At 45.0% G+C, this 21379-nt stretch overlaps 1 protein-coding gene and 1 non-coding gene across 2 annotated transcripts in view; both read right to left on the bottom strand.

Annotated features, from left to right (window-relative positions):
• GPR158 (G protein-coupled receptor 158) overlaps positions 1 to 19678 on the bottom strand; it is a 122035-nt gene extending 102357 nt beyond the window's left edge. The window contains exon 1 of the mRNA XM_035129637.3: positions 18333 to 19678. Coding sequence (XP_034985528.3) covers positions 18333 to 19219 — 887 coding nt within the window. The 5' untranslated portion in view covers positions 19220 to 19678. The remainder of the gene's footprint in view (positions 1 to 18332) is intronic.
• Positions 844 to 919, bottom strand: TRNAT-CGU (transfer RNA threonine (anticodon CGU)). The gene has a single exon. It is a non-coding gene; the product is annotated as a tRNA-Thr (tRNA).
• Positions 19679 to 21379: the final 1701 nt, after the last annotated feature.

The following is a 21379-nucleotide window of genomic DNA, read 5'->3' as shown; positions in this document are numbered from 1 at the left end:
TTGATGTACTGTATTTCTATGATACTAACAAACAGTAAATAACAACAACATAATAGAACATCACAAATACAGCATAAATCATATAAAATAATTAACAAAGCATGAATAAAACAACTGCAATATATAAAACTCTAATAACAAAACAGCAACCAGAAAATAAGCTAAACAAGACATTTACAGCATAGGTCATATTATATGATTAACAAATCAATAGAGCATTTCTATAAAGCGATGTTAACATTAACAAAATAAGAACTAAAAATAAATTCAGCTAAGCACTGTTAAATTCATACACACCAATCATCTCATTATGTTGGTTCTGATAACGAGTCTGGTTATTAGTACCAGGAGTAAAAAGAATACCGTTTTAGTGGGCTGTTATACATTAGTGGATAACTGCAAATGCTTTATGTTTTGTGCAGTTCTTCATTTCAAAAGCTTGTATACTCCTACCCAACCCACAGATGTTGGCCCAGTCTAACCTATTCAGTCTCTCCATTACAGTCTGAAAACAACATCACAACAAGCTCCCAGTCGACTCTTTAGCCTTCTCTGAATCATCATTAGCTCATGTGTTGCTCAACATGAGAAGTTAAACTGAAAGAGAGCCATTCGTTTTGTTTCCGCCATTGTCAATAGCTGCCAGTATCACATAAAGAATCACATCAAGCAGATTTCACAATTTTCACAGTACTCTAATAGGAGTTGTATTCAGCTAAGATCTCCTCTGAACAGAATCACTGAAATCAATGGACTTCGGTTAGTCATAGAATCATAGAACTGTAGCGTTGGAAGGGACCACGAGGTTCTTCTAATACAGCCCCCGGCAATGTAGGAATCTTTTGCCCAATGTGGGGCTCAAACCCACAACCCTGAGATTACGAATCTCATGCTTTACCAACTGAGCTATCCACAGGACTTCTCATGCCCAATGATTTCAGTGGGCCTAACTACTCTGCGTATGACAAACATTGGATGCAATCCAATATTAGTCAGTTAGATTTATGAGCCATTTGTGGAATTAGCTCCCTTTGCAGAATGTTCTTGATTGATTCGGAAGGCTTAGAATTACTTAACCAACTACAGGTACGGAGCCTAAGAGTCCTGCTTGACCTGCTTTTCAATAAACAGGTTTGCTGAGGGGCCAGAAGTGCTTTTTATCTTCTGCATTTATTGTGTAGACTCATCCCTTCTTAAACAGAGAGGATTTTTCATTGCTGACTCATGCTTTCATAACTCCCTGCTCAATACAGGGCTGCCCATGAATACAACTCAGATACTTCTGGCATCTGAATTTCGTGTTGTGACTTGGGGTTCGTGATTTCAGCTCTCTTGACATAAATATGCTGGAGACAGTTCTCTAGTAACACTTCTTTATTAAAGCAAACAAGACTAAGCTCCGAGGAGAGGAAAGCTACATTTATAGGGACGGGGGACTAGCTAGAAAGGGAAACATTTTGGAGGGAACAATATCAGGCAATCACAGTGCTGCCTTTTGGAGGAAACCAATAAGACAGAGGATCCAAATACAGCAGCTTAAATGAACCAATAGTAGCTGTACCCTCTGGAACCAAAAGGCAGTTACTTTACCCTAATGCAAATACATACAACAGTAATACAGATATAAAATCCTTTGACTCAATACACAACACCTCGGACCAATGTTAGGTTAAATGCCCCATCCAAGCCTCCCCACAGGTTGCCCTTTTGAACTTGTGGGATGATCAAACAGCAATTTTACCAAACTAAGGAACTTTTGACATGAATGCTGGCTGCAACGAGAATTTCTTTGGCCCAGAAATGGAGGCCACTACAGGACTTAAACATAACATAACTCACAAATTACACATTTCTAAAGTCAGGAAGACCAGGGACATTTTCATGCGGTTAGGTGAAATTTCATTTCTTATATTCTTGTGAACCGCCCTGAGATGAAGGGGGTGGGGAGGTTATTGGTGGGTTTTTTGTTTTATTAAATATTTTATGTTCTGGTTTTGTATTTTTTTCTGTTGTGAACCTTGGATCTTTGGGTGAAGGATGATATACAAATCTAATAAATAAAAATATCAAGAATGATTTGAGGCTTCTCATGGTGAGAAACGCTTGGTAATATCTGCAGTTCAAGCTGCTACTGTGAAGGCACAGGACCAGGAACCAAGAAATGCTGGCAAATCTGAGGAACAGGTGTGGAGAATTTCAGCTGCTCCAGGTGACTCCTGGAAGTGGGCCACTAAACCCCCGGCTCAATGATGGAAATACATCAGTAGAGCATTGCTGGCAGGTGGCTGAAAACCTCTAGTAAGGAAGGGCCGGGCACCCCTCTAGGTTAGGGATAGCCAACATGGTGCTCTCCAACTGGGCTACAACTCTCACCATACCTGACCATTGGCCATCTTTGCTGAGGCTGATGGGAAATATAGTGCAGCATCAAGTGGACGGCACCATGTTGGCCACCCCTGCTCTAGGTTATTGACTCCATTGTCTAATTGCTCTTACTGTCAACATATTTCTCCTATCCTCCTGTAAATGAAGCCGATTTGATCAATCCCTAGGCTTCTGAGGAAGCAGAGTAAGGCTGTCTACACACTCCCATTTACTCTGCATCTAATGCTCTCCCCACCACTGGGTTGGGAAGCCGTGTGCACATAACAACCACCACAATCCACATCCACCCTGCTGTTTCTTGTGAAATACTGCATTCTGATGCGCCAAACCAGTTTTGATCCCAATCGAGACCTGCTCATTGGTTGAATACATCCCTGCTTCATGGTGTGGACATAACAGCAGGCAGCTTAAGATACACAGAAAACCGTGCTGATCTGTACAACTATGTACAAACACAGTTTTGAAACGCAGCCAAAATAAAAGAACAACCTCACTGCGTTTTAAGCCAGTAACACATACACGACCCAAAAAGTCTGTTCATGTATTTGAAGATTACTTCCTGCAATGTATTTAAAGGAGGTGGGAATTGAGGAGCTTAAATTAGAGGGGGAGGATCAGGAACAAGGTAGACAGACAGTAGCATCAGAAACAAACAGAGGGGTACCACTTTAGTTCATGAGGGAGGCTGGGTATTCAACAGAATATTGGATGTAAAACACAGTAGGCAGAAGTAGCCAAAGGAGGTGAAATAGGAAAATATTTAGTGGCGGGTGCAGTTTGCCCAGGGTGGGTGGGGCATTTATTTGAGTTTGTATTGAGATTTTTACCTTGCACTGTTATCCTTTTTTTGGTTTTGAGAGAAGAACAAATAATAATAATAATAATAATAATAATAATAATAATAATGCATCACAGCTTATCTCCATGACCAAATAGAATTAAAAACCTAAAAATGAATTATCTATTAACCTACTAAGCAGGCGCCCTATTAACTGTGCTGTCCAGATGTTTGATCAGGACATAAGACGTTAAATGCACGATAAGTACAATTTGGCTTGTCAGCAGCATTAGATCAGCCTGAGACTGGCAGTAGCGCTTATCAGAATTCAGTATTCAAAATGAACCAACGAAGGTAATTGAAGACCATCTGACATTTGTATAGCACATATTGCCCACAGAAAGCAAGTTCCCCAACGTCTATCATAATCATTATTATTATTTACACTGCTAGCATGAAGTACTACAAACTTAGTAGTTTGAATGCCCATCAACAGATATGTTGCAGCTATGCACACCGATCACAGAATCGTAGAATTCTGAGTTTAAAGGGACCACAAGGGTCATGCAGTCCAACCCCCTTCAACGCCTGTATCTTTTGCCCAACGTGGGGCTTGAACCCACGACCTGGAGATTAAGAGTCTCAGGCTCTACCAACTGAGCTATCCCAGGCTGGGAATAAACTATAGCATGTTCAAGTGTCCAGAGCAATTCAAATTCATTAAATCAGAGCAATCCATACAAGAGACCAGAAAGACAAGCCTGTTATTACTAACCCCGCGTTGCAGGACAGGTAGCATCGTTTGGGAGAAAGGTAAGGCAGAGGAGCAGGTGCTAAATGAAACACAGGGGGAAGGGCCATAGCTCAGGGGCGGAGCAGCCCCCTTGGAGGCAGAAGGTCCCAAGTTCAATCCCTGGCATCTCCAGGTAGGGCTGGGAGAGACTCCTACCTGAAACCCTGGGGTGCCACTGCCGGTCAGTGTAGACACTACTCAGAAAGATAGACCAATGGTCTGACGCAGCATAAGGTAGTTCCCTTTGTTCCTATAGCAGTCGTTAAAACCTGGACATTAATTTTAGTCATCCATGAGGGAAAAGAAGTTTGGAAACCACTCACCTATTGTATTATTAGTTGTTATTTTTTATATTACATTATTCATATATGACATACATCTCCACATTTTATACTCACAACAACCCCATGAGGCATACCTTTCAACATTTCTCCGATGAAAATAGGGACGTCCTAAGGAAAAGCGGGACATTCTGGGATCAAATCAGAAACCGGGACAGCTTCTGTAAATCCAGGACTGTTCTTGGAAAATAGCAACATTTGGAAGGTCTGCATGAGGTAGTTTAAGCTGAGAGTGAGCGATTGGCTCAAGGTAACCCAGTGAGCTTTGTGGCTGAAGCGGGGATTTGAACCCTGGTCTTCCAGGTCCTAGTGCAGCACTCTAACCACTACACCAACCCGGGCAGTATGCCACACTGATGGTTGGAGGGCATGAAACACTTGCAGAATGCAAAAATCTCTCAGTGGAAAATCGTCTTTCTCCTTGCTGTAGATTCCATCTAGAACACCTAGATTCAGCTAGAAGCACAACAGCAGTAATTGGCTGCTTGGCAATACAATAAGGTTGCTCAGCAGAGCTGTGAAGATTGTGTTACCTCCAATTACGGCTGTTGTGTATGGCCGCCATGCTTACCTTGTGCACATTTGAGCTTTGCACAGATATGTCATAAAGGCTACAGCTCTTACATTTCATTTGGCCTCGCTATTCACACTGTCTCTCTCTTTATCCATGTGTCTGTATGTATATATGTCAACCCACTGAGACGAACACTTCATACATCCAGGTCTAAACCACGAAAGCTTCTGCCAGAATTAATCTATTTGTCCTTAAGAGGATTTCTTGCTGTGTTTGCTGCAAAAGACTCACACAGCTAACCCCTCTGCAACCATGACAGGGGAGGAAGTCTATATATGTCAGGAGTCACTCTTGATTGAAAAGGCACTGAAGGGGAAGTTGGGGCCATCCTCTTGCAGCATCCAGTGCTGCAGATTTACTAACACTTAACTAGGGAGAAAGCTCACTGGAACCAATGAGACCTACTTTTAGGTATCCATGGTTAGAATTAGGCCACCTAAACTCAATGGAGCATGCCTCCAGGGGTGAAGTCAAACCGCTGTGTTAGGGGCACCAAAGTGACCTCCTTGGGGTGCAAACCTGGGCAGTGTATAAGGGGGTCCTGGGCTGCCCAGACAACAACAAAAACCCTCTCAGCCTCACCGATGTGGTCCAAAGGAAAGGAAAGCAATACATTTGGCACCAGCTTGGTTGTAGGAGTTGCCAGAAAGAGGCATACAAGGCACCATCCAACCTTCTTAGGGTCAGAGTTTTCCTTCTCCCTCACTTCCATACCATCCAACTATTTCCAACGCAAATAGAATTAAATAAAAATTCTTTTAAGTGCCTGCTAAAAACATTTTTTTGTTTAGGCAAGCCTACTGACATATGCAGAATGCTGGCATGTACTTAAATCTGGTTTGGGGTTTGTTTGCTTTTGCTTATTACTTTTGTTTGTTTGTTTGTTTGTTTGTTTGTTTGTGGATGTTTTAAATAGTTGTTTTGAATGCTATAAGAAATCTGAAACATTTGTTTCATTGTATCGTAGAAACATAGATCCTCTAACCGGGGTGGCCAACTCCCAAGTCTGTGATCTACTCACAGAATTAAAAACTGGAAGTGATCTACCCCCTTTTAGGGGGTTCAGGTCAAAGTTGTTGGGCTTTTTTAAGCAAGGAAAGCCCTGTTTCTTGGGGTGCAGGGCAAAAGTTGTTGAGCTTTTTAGGCAGGAGAAAGGCCCATTTTTTAGGGGTACAGGGCAAAAATGTTAAGTTTTTTTAGGGGAGACAAAGTTGTTCAGCTTCTTTGCGGGAAGCCACTGATCAGAGGTATAGCACAGTGCAGTGCAGAAGAACACAAGCAGAAAAATTACATACCCACGCCATGTAAATTATGACACACGACTTTCTCTCTACCAATAAGAAGCACGGATTTCTCCTGTCCCAAGTAAAGTGGTTGTGTGCTTCAGAAACAGCCCTGTATGTGCAAATCAGTGGTTAAGTAAAGATTGGGGACTTGCTGGGCTGAGATGTGGACAACTAGGGTTCAAATCCCCATTCAGCCAGTGTGACCTTGGACCAGTCATACACTCTCTTACAGCCTAAGCTACCTCACAGGGTTGTTTTGTGGATAAAACGAGGAGAGAACCAAATACACCACCTCAAATTCATTGGAGGAAAGGTGGGATCTAAATAAAAATATTAAACATTTGAGAAAGAAAGAAAAGACTTGGGAATGCATGCTCTGAGTCAACGCCAGTGCAGAAATCCGAACTCCGATCGGCAAATGTTTTCCCATGCAACACACTATGATCTGGTCCACATCTGCATTAAGACTAGATCAAGTCACATTATGGACGGGATAGCTCAGTTAGTAGATCATGAAACAATTAATCTCAGGATTTGGGGTTTCAAATGTTAGGGCAAAATATCCATGCACTGCAGAGGGTTGGACTAGATGACACTTGTGGTCCCTTCCAGCTCTACAATTCTATGATTCTATGTAATGAACACACATCCCCTCCCTACAGTTCATCTTTCATAAATGCGGGCACTTTCTCTCCCAGAACTGAGCAGATGTACTACTACCATTTTTCCCCCTCCAGCATGCATTTTGAAGAGGACAGCAGCCTTCACTAAAAATAAATTTAATCAGAAAACTGGGCACAGCAATGTGGGCATATGAATTAGGATCCACCTGCAGAGGGAAATCCCTCTGGACCATTTGGAGCAGTTTGCAAGAGTCAGATCTGAAATCTATCTTGTCAATGAGATTATGGCAGTTTCTAATGCGCCTTCAGATATATGGCATAGATCACGGCATATCTGGGGAGTTCCCAGTAATTTAATCAAAAGAGCTTGTTAAATAGTCTTTTCTCGCTTCAATTACTGCTTGGCTGAATTCTGCCAGCAGAGGAAACACAGCACAGGATGAAGCTTTCTATATGCAAAAATGTAATGCTTAGAAGGAAGGGAGGACAGAGAGGGAGTCTGATTCTCCCCACCTCCACACCAAAAAAATAACCCCCCTGAATCATTGCAGGAGCTTAGGAATACCTCCAGAGGCCGCTGAACTACAACCCAGGCCTGTGTCTTGAGTGCACTGCTTTATAGAAGTGAGTCATGGGTAACCTGCAACCATCAGGAGCCCCCACGCCTTCCACATGTGATGCGTCAGGAGAATTTGGGGTATTACATGGCAGGACAGAATTCCAAACAAATATGCGCTCTCCCAGCCCTGTCTCAGTGATATCTATGCTGGCTTGGTCATGTCCACAGAATGGAAGATGGCAGGATCCCCAAGGACGTGCTCGACAGGGAGTGGGTTTCAGGCACCAGGCCCATTGGCAGACCAACTCTGTGCTACAAAGATATCTGCAAACATTACATGAAGGCTAACAACATCCCACATTGCCATGTGGGAATCCCTTGTGGACAGCCGCAGTGCATGGAGACAGGCAGTCAAGTCACATATCCATAGCAGCAACCAGAGGAGGAATGACCGCTGGGAGGAGAGTGGGGGGGGACCGCCATGGTGCAGCTGCAGCAGCACAACTGGATGCCTTCATCTGCCCCAGGTGCAACAAAACCTGTCTCTCCCACATCAGTCTCTACAGCCACAGCAGGCGCTGCAACCTGCCAACAGCTTGACTTCACCCACAAAGGCGCGCTCTTCCATTGCTTTCCAAGATAGACAGGTGCCAACAATAACTCATGTGAGCTCCAGCAACTAATGCATTTACTGCCTGAACATTACAAACAGAGGGAATTAAACATCCTTCCCCTATTCAGAGATGGCGAGCAATCCTATTCTCACTTACCTGGGAATGTGCCCCACTGAACTTAAAGGAGCTTGCTTCTGAACAGACGTGCATAGGATTGCAGCATTAATTTACAGAGATCGGAAGCGGGGGTGAGGAACAAATGTTCAAAACCAGTTTGAGGAACCGTTGGCTCTCCAGATGTTGCGGAACTACAACTCCCATCAGCCCCCAGCAAGCATGGGCAAGGTATGGTGGAAGTTATAGTTCAGCAACAGTTGGAGGACCAAAGGTTCCACCCAGTTTAAAACAAGGTATCCTCAAAAAGCAAAAAATAAATAAATCTAGGGATAAAGGAGAGACAGTGATTTACCAAGGGCTGGTTCTAGAAAATAGGAACATTTGAAGAATATGAAATAAAAACAGCCTTTACAATTCATTTCCTAAATGGGAAGAATGCCTGTCCTTTTAAAAAAAAATCTGTGTAGCACATTTTGCTTTGAGTGTTGCAGCCCCAAGATAAGCTGGAAAGGATATCAAATGTTGAAGGCTTGTCTGGTGAGAAAATGTACTGAAAGGTTATTTCTCTCATTCCAAGCGGTGAAATGGGAAGGAGCAGGCAAACCAGAACATTAATATGTCCCTAACAGATGGCTCACAAGAGGCATTTTGCTGGGGGAAGACTCAGTGCAGCATTTTAAGGAGAGAAAGATGAATATTTCATCCTTTTACTCTTAAGGGACTCAACAAGAGGAGTTTGGAATTTTTAAAAGCCTCATTATCACTCAATGACACAGAGAAAGGGAAATTTAAAAGCCTATTTTGAGAGGCATGTGTGGTGATTAATCGTAATGATATAATGACACAGGTATAATTTTTCCAAATGGTTTTTTTGTTTGTTTTTTACCATTTCAGATTGTGAATGGATTTAAATGAAAATTATGTTTCCGTTGTATGATTTGCTAACACACACATGGAAAATGTGCTTAGAACAAGGATTTCGCGATTCTGCCGTTTGGTGTTGTTTTGATCCATTCATTGTACCTTAGTTGCATGTTTCTTTTGTACTGGGAAGTGCTGTTTTTGTTTGTTAATTCTTTGCTATTGTAGAAAGCCACCTTGAGCTCAGCTTGGTTGCTGGAAAAGCAGTATAGAAATATTATATTGAATCAAATCAAGTACAGCCAAACATCATTCTCTGGGCAGTTCTGTCCCTCCAGTACTCAACTGGCAAACAGATAAGTGGTTCAGCTCCCCAAAAAAGCATGCAAATATTTCCTCAACTAGAAATATGGGCTTGTATTCAACCAAGTCCTAATCAAAAATAAGTTAACCCTGCCCATTAACTTCATTGTGTCTACTCTGAGAAGGACTGGCATAGAATGCCACGCATGAACCTCCATAGGTGTGAAGAGATAATATTAGGCTGTGGATTGGAGGACTCATAGTGCTTCTTGGCCTTCCTAGAATGTACGTGAGGCAGCAACTAAATAAAATTTATTTAGAAAATGATTTATATTCCACTGTATCACAGAAAGCAGTTTAAAACAGAAAACAAAAAACTATGCAACAAAAGCATACCACGTTAAAAACGAAGACGAGTAAACCATGGTGGAGGCGTTTAAAAGTTGGCACAGAAAACGCCTAAAGGTAAAGGGTAAAGGGACCCCTGACCATTAGGTCCAGTCGTGACCGACTCTGGGGCTGCGGTGCTGACCTCACATTATTGGTCGAGGGAGCCGGCGTACAGCTTCCGGGTCATGTGGCCAGCATGACAAAGCTGCTTCTGGCGAACCAGAGCAGCACACGGAAATGCCGTTTACCTTCCCACCAGGGCAGTACCTATTTATCTACTTGGTGTGCTTTTGAACTGCTAGGTTGGCAGGAGCTGGGACCGAGTGAGGGGATTCGAACTGCCGACCTTCTGATCAGCAAGCCCTAGGCTCAGTGGTTTAACCCACAGCGCCACCCGCGTCCCTCCTCTATTGGGAGAGAGTTCCACAGGACTGGGCCTATGGCACTAAAGGCTCATGTAAACTCCATGTTTTTCCTTACACAAATGTTCATGCTTTTTTTTTTAACCACACCTTGTTTAAAATTTTATAGAGCCACTGAAGTCAGATGAATTAGCTTCTGGGAGGCTGGGATCTGGTCAGATTCTAGCCTTGCAAAGCCACCCAGGGAGGGCAGCATGAAAACAGTGTTAGAAACTTTGGTATATAAGCTAGGCGGCAAATGGCACCTTGAATCCAGCTTGCTGTCACCACAACAGAATGTCTATTTGCTAGGGGGTTGGACTACATGACCCTCACAGTCCCTTCCAACGCGACAATTCTGCAATTATTATCTCAGCTACATTGCTTGACTGTAGCTTGCTCTTACAACAATTTACTTGTCCCAGTGCAAGAAGGAGAAACACGTGTAGTTGCAACTGGACCCACACCAGTAGCTAGATGCACCTGCCCCCTGGCTAATTTTGAGCAGGGCGTCATGGACCCTTCGATCCCAGCCTCACCCTCGAGGAGCTGGGATCGAACAGTGCATGGCTGTTGAGTCCTTCTCATGCTGCCCTCCCTGAGCTGCTTTGCAAAGGCTGGCATCTGATCAGATCCCAGCCTTGCAAAGTGGTGCAGGGCTGGCTCTGGGAGGGCGGCATGAGCAACACCTCCCCCCCCCAAAAAAGGATCTAGTCCAGTGATGGGCAACCTTTTGAGCTTGGTATGTCAAAATTTGCCAAAAAACCGAGCATAACTCAGGTGGTGTGTCGCTTCAAGAAAAAAACCATAATTTCATGATATTTATAGTTTAAATAACAAAAATGTATAATTGTAATATATAACTGTATTTAATGAACCCAAAACTAATTATTTAACCAAACCAAACCAAAAACCCCTTATCACAAAGTGCCCAGAGTTGTTGAGCTTTTGGGGGGGGGAGCTGCTGAGCAAAGTTTTGGAGGTTTTTTGGGGGGTGCAAAAGTTGCTTTGCTTTTTTGGGGGGGTGCCCCAAAGCTGCTGTGCTTGGGGGGGGGGAAGAGAACAGAAATAAATGACAAATAATACCTTCGCTGGAACATGCAGCACCTACATAGTCTGCCAAAGCACCAAAAAAAAGCACAGAAAGGGTTAAAAAACCAATCTCTGGCTACCAGCAACAACAACAACAAAAAAGGATCCGGGTTTTAACAGCGGAGACAGGCTGTAGCAACAACAACAGCAGCACGAATGGGCCAATGCGGCATGTGCCACCAGTAAGGGTTCTGCGTGTCACGTCTGACACGCGTGTCATAGGTTTGCCATCACTGATCTAGTCCATTACAAGGCCCAGGTTCATAGAAAATGTAGTCCGTAACATGTTATGAAAATATTCAGCACAGATGTGATTTGATAAGGCAAAGCTAAGAAGACCCTTGCTGAAACAGACCAACAGCTTACAATACTTACTCCAGCAAACCGTATGTTTATGGAATATCCAAAAGTAGGGCATGAAGGCAATAACTTTCTCCTGATGTTCCCCAGCAACTGGCATTCAGTGGCATCGTGTCTCTGATCCTGGAGGCAGCACATAGCTTCCACAGAGAGCCTTTTTCCTCCATGAATTGGTCTGATCCCTTTTTACAGCCATCTAAGTTGGTGGTTGTGAATGGAGGTGGAAAAGATCTATTGAATGCCAACTTTCCCGTGAGGCAAAAACCAACTTAAACCTATGACTATCCCTCCAATACACTTGAGTGGGATAAATGCAAGAGGGGGAAATAGCTACAGGCAGTAGGTACAGAAAGTGTCACAGTACCAATTGTAGCAACCTAACCTTTGCAGGTTTGTGGAAGATATATGTTAAATACGTGTGCAATGGCCAGCATTAGTCTTTGTAGGTAGGAAAGTATAGTTTAACTGCTACCATGACGACCTCTACTGGACATTTTATGTGGTAAGTATCACCTCTAACCGAGACCTTTTCTGTCCAGGGTTAGGCTGGATGGCATCTAATAATATTATTAAATTCTGCAACAGTGTCGCCCCATAAACCAGGAGCTCTTTTCTTACAAGTTAGTTTTAACTTTACATAATAAAACATGATGCTTCACAGCACAGAGAGAACTGCAACAGTGCATGCTCCAAGCAGAGTAAAGGTAAAGGTAAAGGGACCCCTGACCATTAGGTCCAGTCGTGACCGACTCTGGGGTTGCGCGCTCATCTCGCATTATTGGCCGAGGGAGCCGGCGTATAGCTTCCAGGTCATGTGGCCAGCATGACAAAGCCGCTTCTGGCAAACCAGAGCAGCACATGGAAATGCTGTTTACCTTCCCGCTGTAGCGGTTCCTATTTATCTACTTGCATTTTGACGTGCTTTCGAACTGCTAGGTTGGCAGGAGCTGGGACCAAGCAACGGGAGCTCACCCTGTCACAGGGATTCGAACCGCCGACCTTCTGATCAGCAAGCCCTAGGCTCAGTGGTTTAACCACAGCGCCACCTGGGTCCCTCCAAGCAGAGTACTCTTGTGTGAATAAAGGTAGCACTCATTGGAAGAGACAGATTTTCAAGAGCTGCACCCAGTTTCTTGGAAACCTATTCCTTTGCTACCATTGAGACTGACCCAGTTGACTTCTGATTGTCTGGAAAAACTCAAGCGAACACTCCTCCACTCACCTCACACACACAAATCAGCTTTACAGATGGGCTTATTTCCTTTCTAGTCCAATTTGGAAGCTAAGAGGTTGGTCAAGTACTCTGGCAATCCCAGATTCCCACCAGCCAATTGCATAACCAGACAGGAACCCCAGTGAAATAAGCCAAGGGAGTCCCTAGTTCACTTGGGGAGTGTCAACCAAAAGGGCATTTGGTAGCTAGAGGGAGATGTGGGTTAATCCAGATTAGGAGGAGGCAGGCAAAGAGCAGCCTCAATGGACAAGGGGGAAAGGCTAGTACATCTAGCCATTGTTTGAAGTGTTGGACCTGTACCACCCTAGAGAGTCCAACGGCTTGTCAGTGTTGTCAAAGTTATAGCCACCAGTCTTATTTACTCATTTTCAAAAGGTCGCTTTACAAAAGGAATTCCACAACACCACTACCAAAGGCAGACAGAAAAACAAGGGTGGATCCCAGGGTGGCTATGATACCATACCACCAAAGCTTGCCAGCAGCCCTTAATAAAAAATATTTAATTCTTAGGACATCCATCAGGAAGTGCTTGATTTTGTAATGTGCTTCCCCTACACATTTTTTTTAAGTGACAATTCAGTCTAACAATGCACAGCAATTTAAAAAGTCCACCTTCAGCCTTTTTTAAAAGAAAAAATAGTATTCGTTTCAATAGTTCTCAAAGTAAAAATGCAGGAAACCATCATTTGAATTGGTCTTGAGTTGCGCTCTCTCACACACACACACTGTGTGTGTGTGTGTGTGTGTGTGTGTGTGTGTTAATGCTGCCAACAATAAATTATTTAAGCAAATCTTTCTCTATTATGTTCTCTGGGCTTACAAGCTCCTTCTCAAATCAGAAGTGGCAGAAAGCAGGAATCAATCAGTATCCTGCCTCCCAAAAAAATCAACCTGCTTTGGTAACCAAAGGAAACGGCACACATTTTCTCAAAGTAACTGTTACTTGGCTCAGCTAGACACTGTGCAACTAAAACACTCGTCGAGCAGGAGAGCCTGAAAAGCACTGGACCAACAAGCAGACAGAAATGTGGATGAAGGAACAAGGAATGGACCCGAAACAGATGGAGAACCAGGGTTGCCAGATCCAAATCCCAGCTCAAGCACAAACAAAAGGATAACACTTCTAGTCCAAATTCTCCCGTTCATATATACTGTACCAGGAGCAGCAAGTTACTTCCCATAGCTGAACTATCTCAGAGTCTGAGGCTTTGGAATATGTTGAATAGCACATTTTCCTGCAAAAAAAAATCTTGAGAACTGAAGTTTGTTTAATGGTGCTTAAGCTCTCTGAAGGGTAAACTACCTGTGAAGGATCCCCAGGTTTCTTTGGGGAGGGGGGATGTGCTTTAAATGTATGATGTGCACACACTCCTCAGAGTGGAAAAGGTCTATCACTAGCACTACAGTGTACATAATGAAAACTGTGTATGATCTGTAACAATTACAGCTGAATCCATCATTCGCCGCTCTGCCTCCAGTTCTATTACTCTACTGCTATAATGTGGTGGGTACAAGAAACTATTTTATTATGTACATACACACTAATGCTGAAAGAGATCTGCAACTGCTAAGGCACACACTCCCAGATTAAATAAGGTGACAATAACCGGGAAAGGGGGGGGCTATATTGTCCAATGGGTTGAAGTATTTAATGGGGCCCAATCCTGCAAAAGTTAGCCCCAAAGGAGGCTGAAGTTCCAAACACACTTAATAGATGCAACTGCCACTCAACACAGCAGGGCTGGCTTTCAAGTAAACCTGTGCATGTTTGCACTGTCTGTCCCATTGAAACCAGTCGTGTAAACTAGTTCAGATTAATTTAAAACCCCATTGCTTTTGATCATGGTTAGGCATAACTTATTTTAGCTGGAACAAAGTCACGGTGTTCTGTTGATCCTAGCAACAGTACCAAACTACCAACTTTGCATTCTCACTGGAGCTGGAAGTTTTCGCAAGGGGCAATATATTCCCCTTTCCATCTCAACAGGAATGTGATTCCCTCCCCCTTGCTTCCAGTTTGACTGTGGAGGAAAATGGCGGTGCGGCGCGGGTCGTCCGATTAAGAGACGACCACTGCCGGGATTTCTAAGTGATAGGGGTGCGTGCCAGGGTTAGACGCCCCACGGACAAGTGGGGTCTCGAGAGGACCTGCCAGGCTAGAAGAGATTTGCTGTGCTCGCGGAGCCTTGTTGCTGCATCGGCAGCAAGTGGGGAGCAAGAGAAGCGGCTTGAGTCTGCCCGTGGCTCCAGCGCAGCTTAAAAATCCGAAACCACAAATCGCCACCTGAAGCAGCAGACTTTCTAAATAAGGTATTCATTCCAAGATTATTGGACTTTAAAAACATAAAATTCTTGGATTAAAATTGAATTTGGCCAAGGCGGAATTTAAAAAAGAAGTCAACTTCCATCTTTTGAAGGATAGATTCTGCAGTACAGTGGAACCTCAGTTTATGAACACCTCGGTTTATGAATTTTCGGTTTATGAACGCTGCTGACCCATCTGGAATGGATTAATTCATTTTCCATTACTTTCTATGGGAAAGTTTGCTTCAGTTTATGAACGCTTCAGTTTATGAACAGACTTCCGGAACCAATTACACCCATGCTTCAGTTTATGAACGCTTCAGTTTAAGTACTCCGCGGACCCGTCTGGAACGGATTAATCCACTTTCCATTACTTTCAATGGGAAAGTTTGCTTCAGTTTATGAACACTTACCCGCAGACTGTCTGGAATGGATTAATTCACTTTCCATTACTTTCAATGGGAAAGTTCGCTTCAGTTTATGAACAGACTTCCGGAACCAATTGTGTTCTTAAACCGAGGTACCACTGTATAGACCTGTGAATGGGATTTTCATTCGGAGACACATCAGTCTTTTGCTACTTTTTAAACTGCACTTAGTTACTTATTAGCAAAACATCTCTTTGTCAGATACAAAGAAATGAACTGTTGCTCTTTGAATTTTTAAAAGGAGTATACAGTGGAACCTCGGTTTATGAACACCTCGGTTTATGAATTTTCGGTTTATGAACACCGCGGACCCATCTGGAACGGATTAATTCACTTTCCATTACTTTCAATGGGAAAGTTCGCTTCAGTTTATGAACGCTTCAGTTTATGAACAGACTTCCGGAACCAATTACACCCATGCTTCGGGTTAAGTACACTTCAGGTTGAGTACTCCGTGGACCTGTCTGGAACGGATTAATCCACTTTCCATTACTTTCAATGGGAAAGTTTGCTTCAGTTTATGAACGCTTCAGTTTAAGTACTCCACAGACCGTCTGGAGCAGATTAATCCAATTTCCATTACTTTCAATGGGAAAGTTCGCTTCAGTTTATGAACGCTTCAGTTTATGAACAGACTTCCGGAAGCAATTGTGTTCATAAACCGAGGTACCACTGTACCTGGATGGAGTGGAGTACCCTCAGTTTTTTATGAATGGTGAAGCTGTTTCCATGAATGAAAGTGATTAAAGGATTGGAGGGGGAATTCAAATAAATTTTAAAGGACCCTGGATCTTGGCAAATCCTACCAAAGCTCAACAGGTGAACACTTTTCCATAACTGGGAGAAATCTCAGGGAGGAGAAGTGCCTGGGAGAGCAGGAGTAGGAAGGGGGGAAGCTTTAAATGAGCAGGGCCGTACAATGGAATATAAACTGAGGAGAACATTATATATTGGATTATAAATACCATTCAGATTACAAATACAATCTGGATTACAAAATTAATTTATGTCTGGAAAATATTGGATTTTAAATAATAGTGGGAACATTTTGGACTACAATACACATCGTGGACTATAAAATATGACCAGAGACTTTGAAAGCACCAGACCACCATCAAGGGAACAACGCAACACTATTTGTGGACTCTGATAACTACCAGGTTTCTTTTCTCTTTAAATTGTGTATATATTGTATATATATATGTGTGTGGTTTTCCCTTTTCTTTTGGATTACTTTTGAATTGTTTGAAATTTCCTTAAAAGTGAAACTGTTTATATATATTAGTATAAAATTGAACTGTGATAGGGCTTGTGAGGGAATTTCTGCATACAAGTTTAAGGGTGAGAAAGAGATATGGAGGTGGAGCAACCTTGAGACAGAAGTGTTTTGAAGCAATTGTTTTGAGAATAGACATGGCAGAGAAACCTAAACAGGAGACAGTAAAACAGAAAGCACTAGAAAGGAGGAGAGCATCAGCACAGGAAGATATCGAAAAAACACCTAAACCAGACATGGCAGAGCTTGTGACTTTACACTTTGCAGAATTCAGGAAAGGACTGGAGCATTCTATGAATAAACAATTTTTGGAAGTAAGGTCAGATATAGAGAACTCTAAGGAGATTTTGTCACAGAAATTTGATAAATTGGATGAAAATGTAAATGCCCTAGAGGTGAAAATGGTAAAATTGGAAAAGACAGTGGAATCGGTTGAAGGTATAAAGGAGGATCAACTGGCACTGGCTGGGGCAGTAGGGGGCCTGGCAGACAGACAAAAAGAGCTTGAACAACAGAAACTACTTTCGCAATTACGATTAAATGCAAATACGGTTCAAATAAGGGGGTTACTGGAGAAAGAGAAGGAGCAAGGCCTTGCAAGCTATGTGAGTGGGATATTGGTGGAATGCATGGGGGCAAAGGAGGGAATGGAAGAATTTATTGAGAATGTCTATTGAGTTCAAACCCGAGCTTCGAGAGAGAGAGAGAAGACAGCCACCAGGTGTACTCCTTACTTTTATAACAAGGAAAATTAAAGATGCAGTAATGCAAAAAAAGTTTTGAGGAGGGTCTGGTGGTTGAATGACAGAAAGTTGACATTTTCAAAGAAATTTCATTTAAATTGAGAGTTAAAAGAAGGAAGTATCAAAACCTGACATCAATCCTTAGAGGAGCAGAGATAAACTACAAATGGGAATTTCCGGAAGGAGTTTCCTTTACTTACAGGAAGAAGAGATCCCCCCTCCCCCCCACACACACACTTTAGCTCTCAAGTCAAATGGCTAAAGGAAACCTTTTCACAGAATTTTGTCTCCTTTTAGAGGAGGCGTGCTAATCTTAACCCAGATGGTTTTGAAAAAGAAAAAAACCCTTCTCATAAGGGTTTCCTACTTGCGGCAGCTGCTTTATATTAAGGTAGTGGTGCTATGAAATTGGAAATAAGGGTGCCTGAACACAGAGGGACTTACTTCTGAGTAAATGCACATAGGACTGGGCTGCAAACAGATGTTCCTATGGCCCTACTCATGCTACAAATATCTTTCTCCTTTTTAAATAAAAATAAAATCTCTCTAACTTTCCTATCAGGTTGGAGAACAGCATTCCAGTTTTATAGGATGCAAAACAAAACAAAAAGCTGCAAACTTACATGGGAGGAAACCCCACTGAATTCAGTGTGGAGACTAATTTCTCAGACTGCGCTGAAGTTAAAGGGCTTAACTAATATTATTTGGGAAGACTGTGCAGTGAGCAAGAGGGATTCCAATGTTCTATGCAAGTATATTCTCGCTCACCACTGACAAAGCTTTGGCTTCTTAAAAGCAAAGAATCCCTTGCTCACATTTTGCTACACACACACACGAACCAAGAGACTCGTAAAACTTCAGATCTCCTACCTGAATTCAGGAAGGAGGTTCGGCTGAAGCCCATAAAAAGCTGCCGAGAGGGTGACCAGCCAGGCCGGCTTGTAATTCCCATTCTCACACTCCAGGTAGGGAGAGGACCACTTGATGTGGCTCCTCTCGGAGGCCGCCGGGTGCCCATCCCTCCTCTTCAGGCTGCCCTCCAAAGCCTTGGCACCGGGAGGACTCAAGACCTTGCGGTGCTGGTGCGGCCTCCCCTTGCGCTTCCAGGCGTGGAACCACTCGGTCTCGCTGGAGGCGTTGGCCAGGCGGTGAGCCCCGGGAGACAAGTCCTGCAGGAGGATCTGGCTGTCCTGCCGGACGGCCTGGAGGAAGACCTGCGGGGCCGAGGACCAGGGCTCCAGGTTGAAGGTGATGGCCGCCCGGGAGATGTTGGGGTCCCCTTCCAGCAGGCTCTTGATGAGGCTCTGGTACCACTCCAGGTCCTCCTGCAAGTTCTGTTCGCGGCTCCGGTTGCTCTGCAGGATGGTGTTGAGGAAGTTGGTGGCGTGCAGGAGCGTGTCGAGGGCGCCGTGCAGCGACGGGTGCGAGGCGGCCAGGCGGGACTTCCCGGCCCAGGGGGGAGCCAGCTCGTACCTCCCGGAGCAGTTGGCGTGCCTCAGCTCCCGCGAGTCGCCCGTGTAAAGGAACGAGGCCACCTTGGCGGGCACCTCCAGGGGCAGCCTCTGGGCCAAGATGGGGTTCTTCTCCGGGGAACCGCTCCACCGAGGAGCCGCCGCGCTCTTGTCGCTGAGGTATACCGCCTGCTTCTCTCTCGCCACTTTCCCTTTGCCAGGCGCCGCCTGCCCCGGGCTGCCATCGGCGGCCGAGCCCAGGTGAGCCAAGAGCAGGACCGCGAGGAGCCGCCAAGGCAGACCCATGTCCTCTGCTCCGAGTGGGGGGGGGATGTGGTGGAGAACCCGAGTCACCTGTAGCGACGCCGCTTCTCGGCCGGGCAGGGCAGCTCCGGGAATGGCGCAGGCTGCCCGCCTCTCGCCCGCGCGCCCAGGTTGCCTCCCTCCCGGCTCCGGGGAGATGCTATAGTTAGCCTGCTTACGTCTGCCTTCTTCCCCCGTCCGCCGCTGGCAGCGCTCTCAAGGCGGGATCCGGGCAGGCAGCGCTGCTGCCTACGAGGCGTCCTCCTCCTGTTGCGGCAGGTGCGGCCGCGGCGGCGCCTCCATCGCGCGCTCAAGCGGCGCGCTCCGTCCGCGCTGCTGCTGCCATCCCCGCCCGAGGCGCCCGGCGAGCGGGAGGCGGGGCGAGGAAGAGACGCGCAGCAGGGAGGGGCCGGGAGATGCTTCCCCTCCAGCAGGTGCCCGTCGACTGGGGCGCTCGGCTTCCCCGGCTCCGCAGCAGCAGTAGCAGCCCCGCCTGCCTGCCTGCCTGCCTGCCTGAAGGAGGCGGCTGCGCTCTCCCGGCTGCTGCGCCCACGGCCAGCCCACTTTGGGATGCGGCCCTTCTCATAGGTGCGCTCAGGACGCCTTCGCAGCTCCGGGTGGCCGCATCGCGCGTCAATCACCAGGTTGCCAGTCGGTGGGCAGGGCGAGGAAGGCGCCGGCGGGGACGTGTGGGGTGCAGAGCGCGGGCGCTCCCCGGGAGAGGCGGGCCCGCCAGGCACCTGCAGAGGCCGCCTTTGCAGGGACCCTCCGCCGCGTCCTCGGGTCCGGCCCAGCGGCGGGGAGGGAGGCAGCCGGGAGCCCAGATCGGCTGGGATGCATTGCTTATCCTTGCACTTGTTTAAAGGTGATAACAGAGGCCTCGAGGGCAGGGCTCGGCGTGAATGCCTGCCTTGAACAGCCTCCCCGAAAGGATATTAGGTTCGGTATCTCTCTCTCTCTCTATAGATAGATAGATATACCGTACACACACACACACACACACACACACACACACACACACACACACACACACACACAGTATATATAATGGTATTAAGGAATGGATTAGTAACGAAACTAGGCGGAGATGATCGGAGATCAGGGAAATGGAGACACCTACTGGCTGAAGTTCTTCAAACTTCTCTCGGAAAGATATTAAAAACCGAGCGGGAGCTTCATGTTCAGCGCCAGAGAAGAAGCCGAGGTTTCCCTGGCTTTTCGTTGGCATGCATGGAAATGTGGGTGTGTTTGTGTGTAAGTACAAGGGAGAGTTCCACATCACAGTGGAAATATCATTGGGCGAGTAGCAGATTCAGTGGAAATCCACTTCACAAAGCTTCACAAGGTTTGAAGCAAATTTGCAGTCTTTTTGTTAAACTCAGCCCATAGCAATTATATCTATCTATTTATATCTCTTCATAGAATAAATATTTGATGTCTCCTGTAAGGATTGTGGTTATGCATTGTAATCATTATTATGTCTTTTGGCCTTGATCCAAGGTGCAGTTATGCATACTTTTATGTCCCATTGTTGATGATGGAAATAAAACAACAAAACAGTGTTGAGTTATAGCCTTCGTTTGATAACATGTGTGTGGTGCTACATAGATTATAGGAGGGCAGCAGTAGTACCCAGTGATCTTGGTCTGGCTCATTGAAACCAATACACATTTTTACATGGATGGCACCTAGAAAAATTGGACTAGCATTTGTTTAATTGGATGGTAAATATGACTGTGCTGATAGTGCAGTATAAGCCAAAGAGTCATATCGTGGCTAAGCGACAGTGAGTGTTTGTGAAATTCTTTGCCACTTCTACAATTTGCACAACTAACTCGCTTCCCTCAAAAGATCAGACTTTTTGCCATAAGGAAAGTGACCAGAAAATGCACTGAAACATTTGTGCTAACACTTGCTTTGACTCACTCTTGTCTAACCTCTCCACAATTAAATTGGAATGAATGCTTAACAAACAGGTTTTCTGGAAGCAACCTAGAGTGCTTAGGCAAGCTTTCCAGATATTTCCCTGAACCACGTCTGTGGCGCTGGCAAGAACTACGCAAGAATGACAGGATGGTTTTGCAGAAGGCCCCCGGGCAAGCCCGAGCACTCCCTTTTATTGACGGGCATTTTGACACTTAATGATTATCTTGTTAATGTAGC

The sequence above is a fragment of the Zootoca vivipara genome, chromosome 11 (assembly GCF_965207765.1).
Source record: "Zootoca vivipara chromosome 11, rZooViv2.hap1.1, whole genome shotgun sequence".
Taxonomy (NCBI): domain Eukaryota; kingdom Metazoa; phylum Chordata; class Lepidosauria; order Squamata; family Lacertidae; genus Zootoca; species Zootoca vivipara.
Note: the sequence above shows the minus strand (reverse complement) of the source record. Positions and strands in the feature narration are given on the sequence as shown.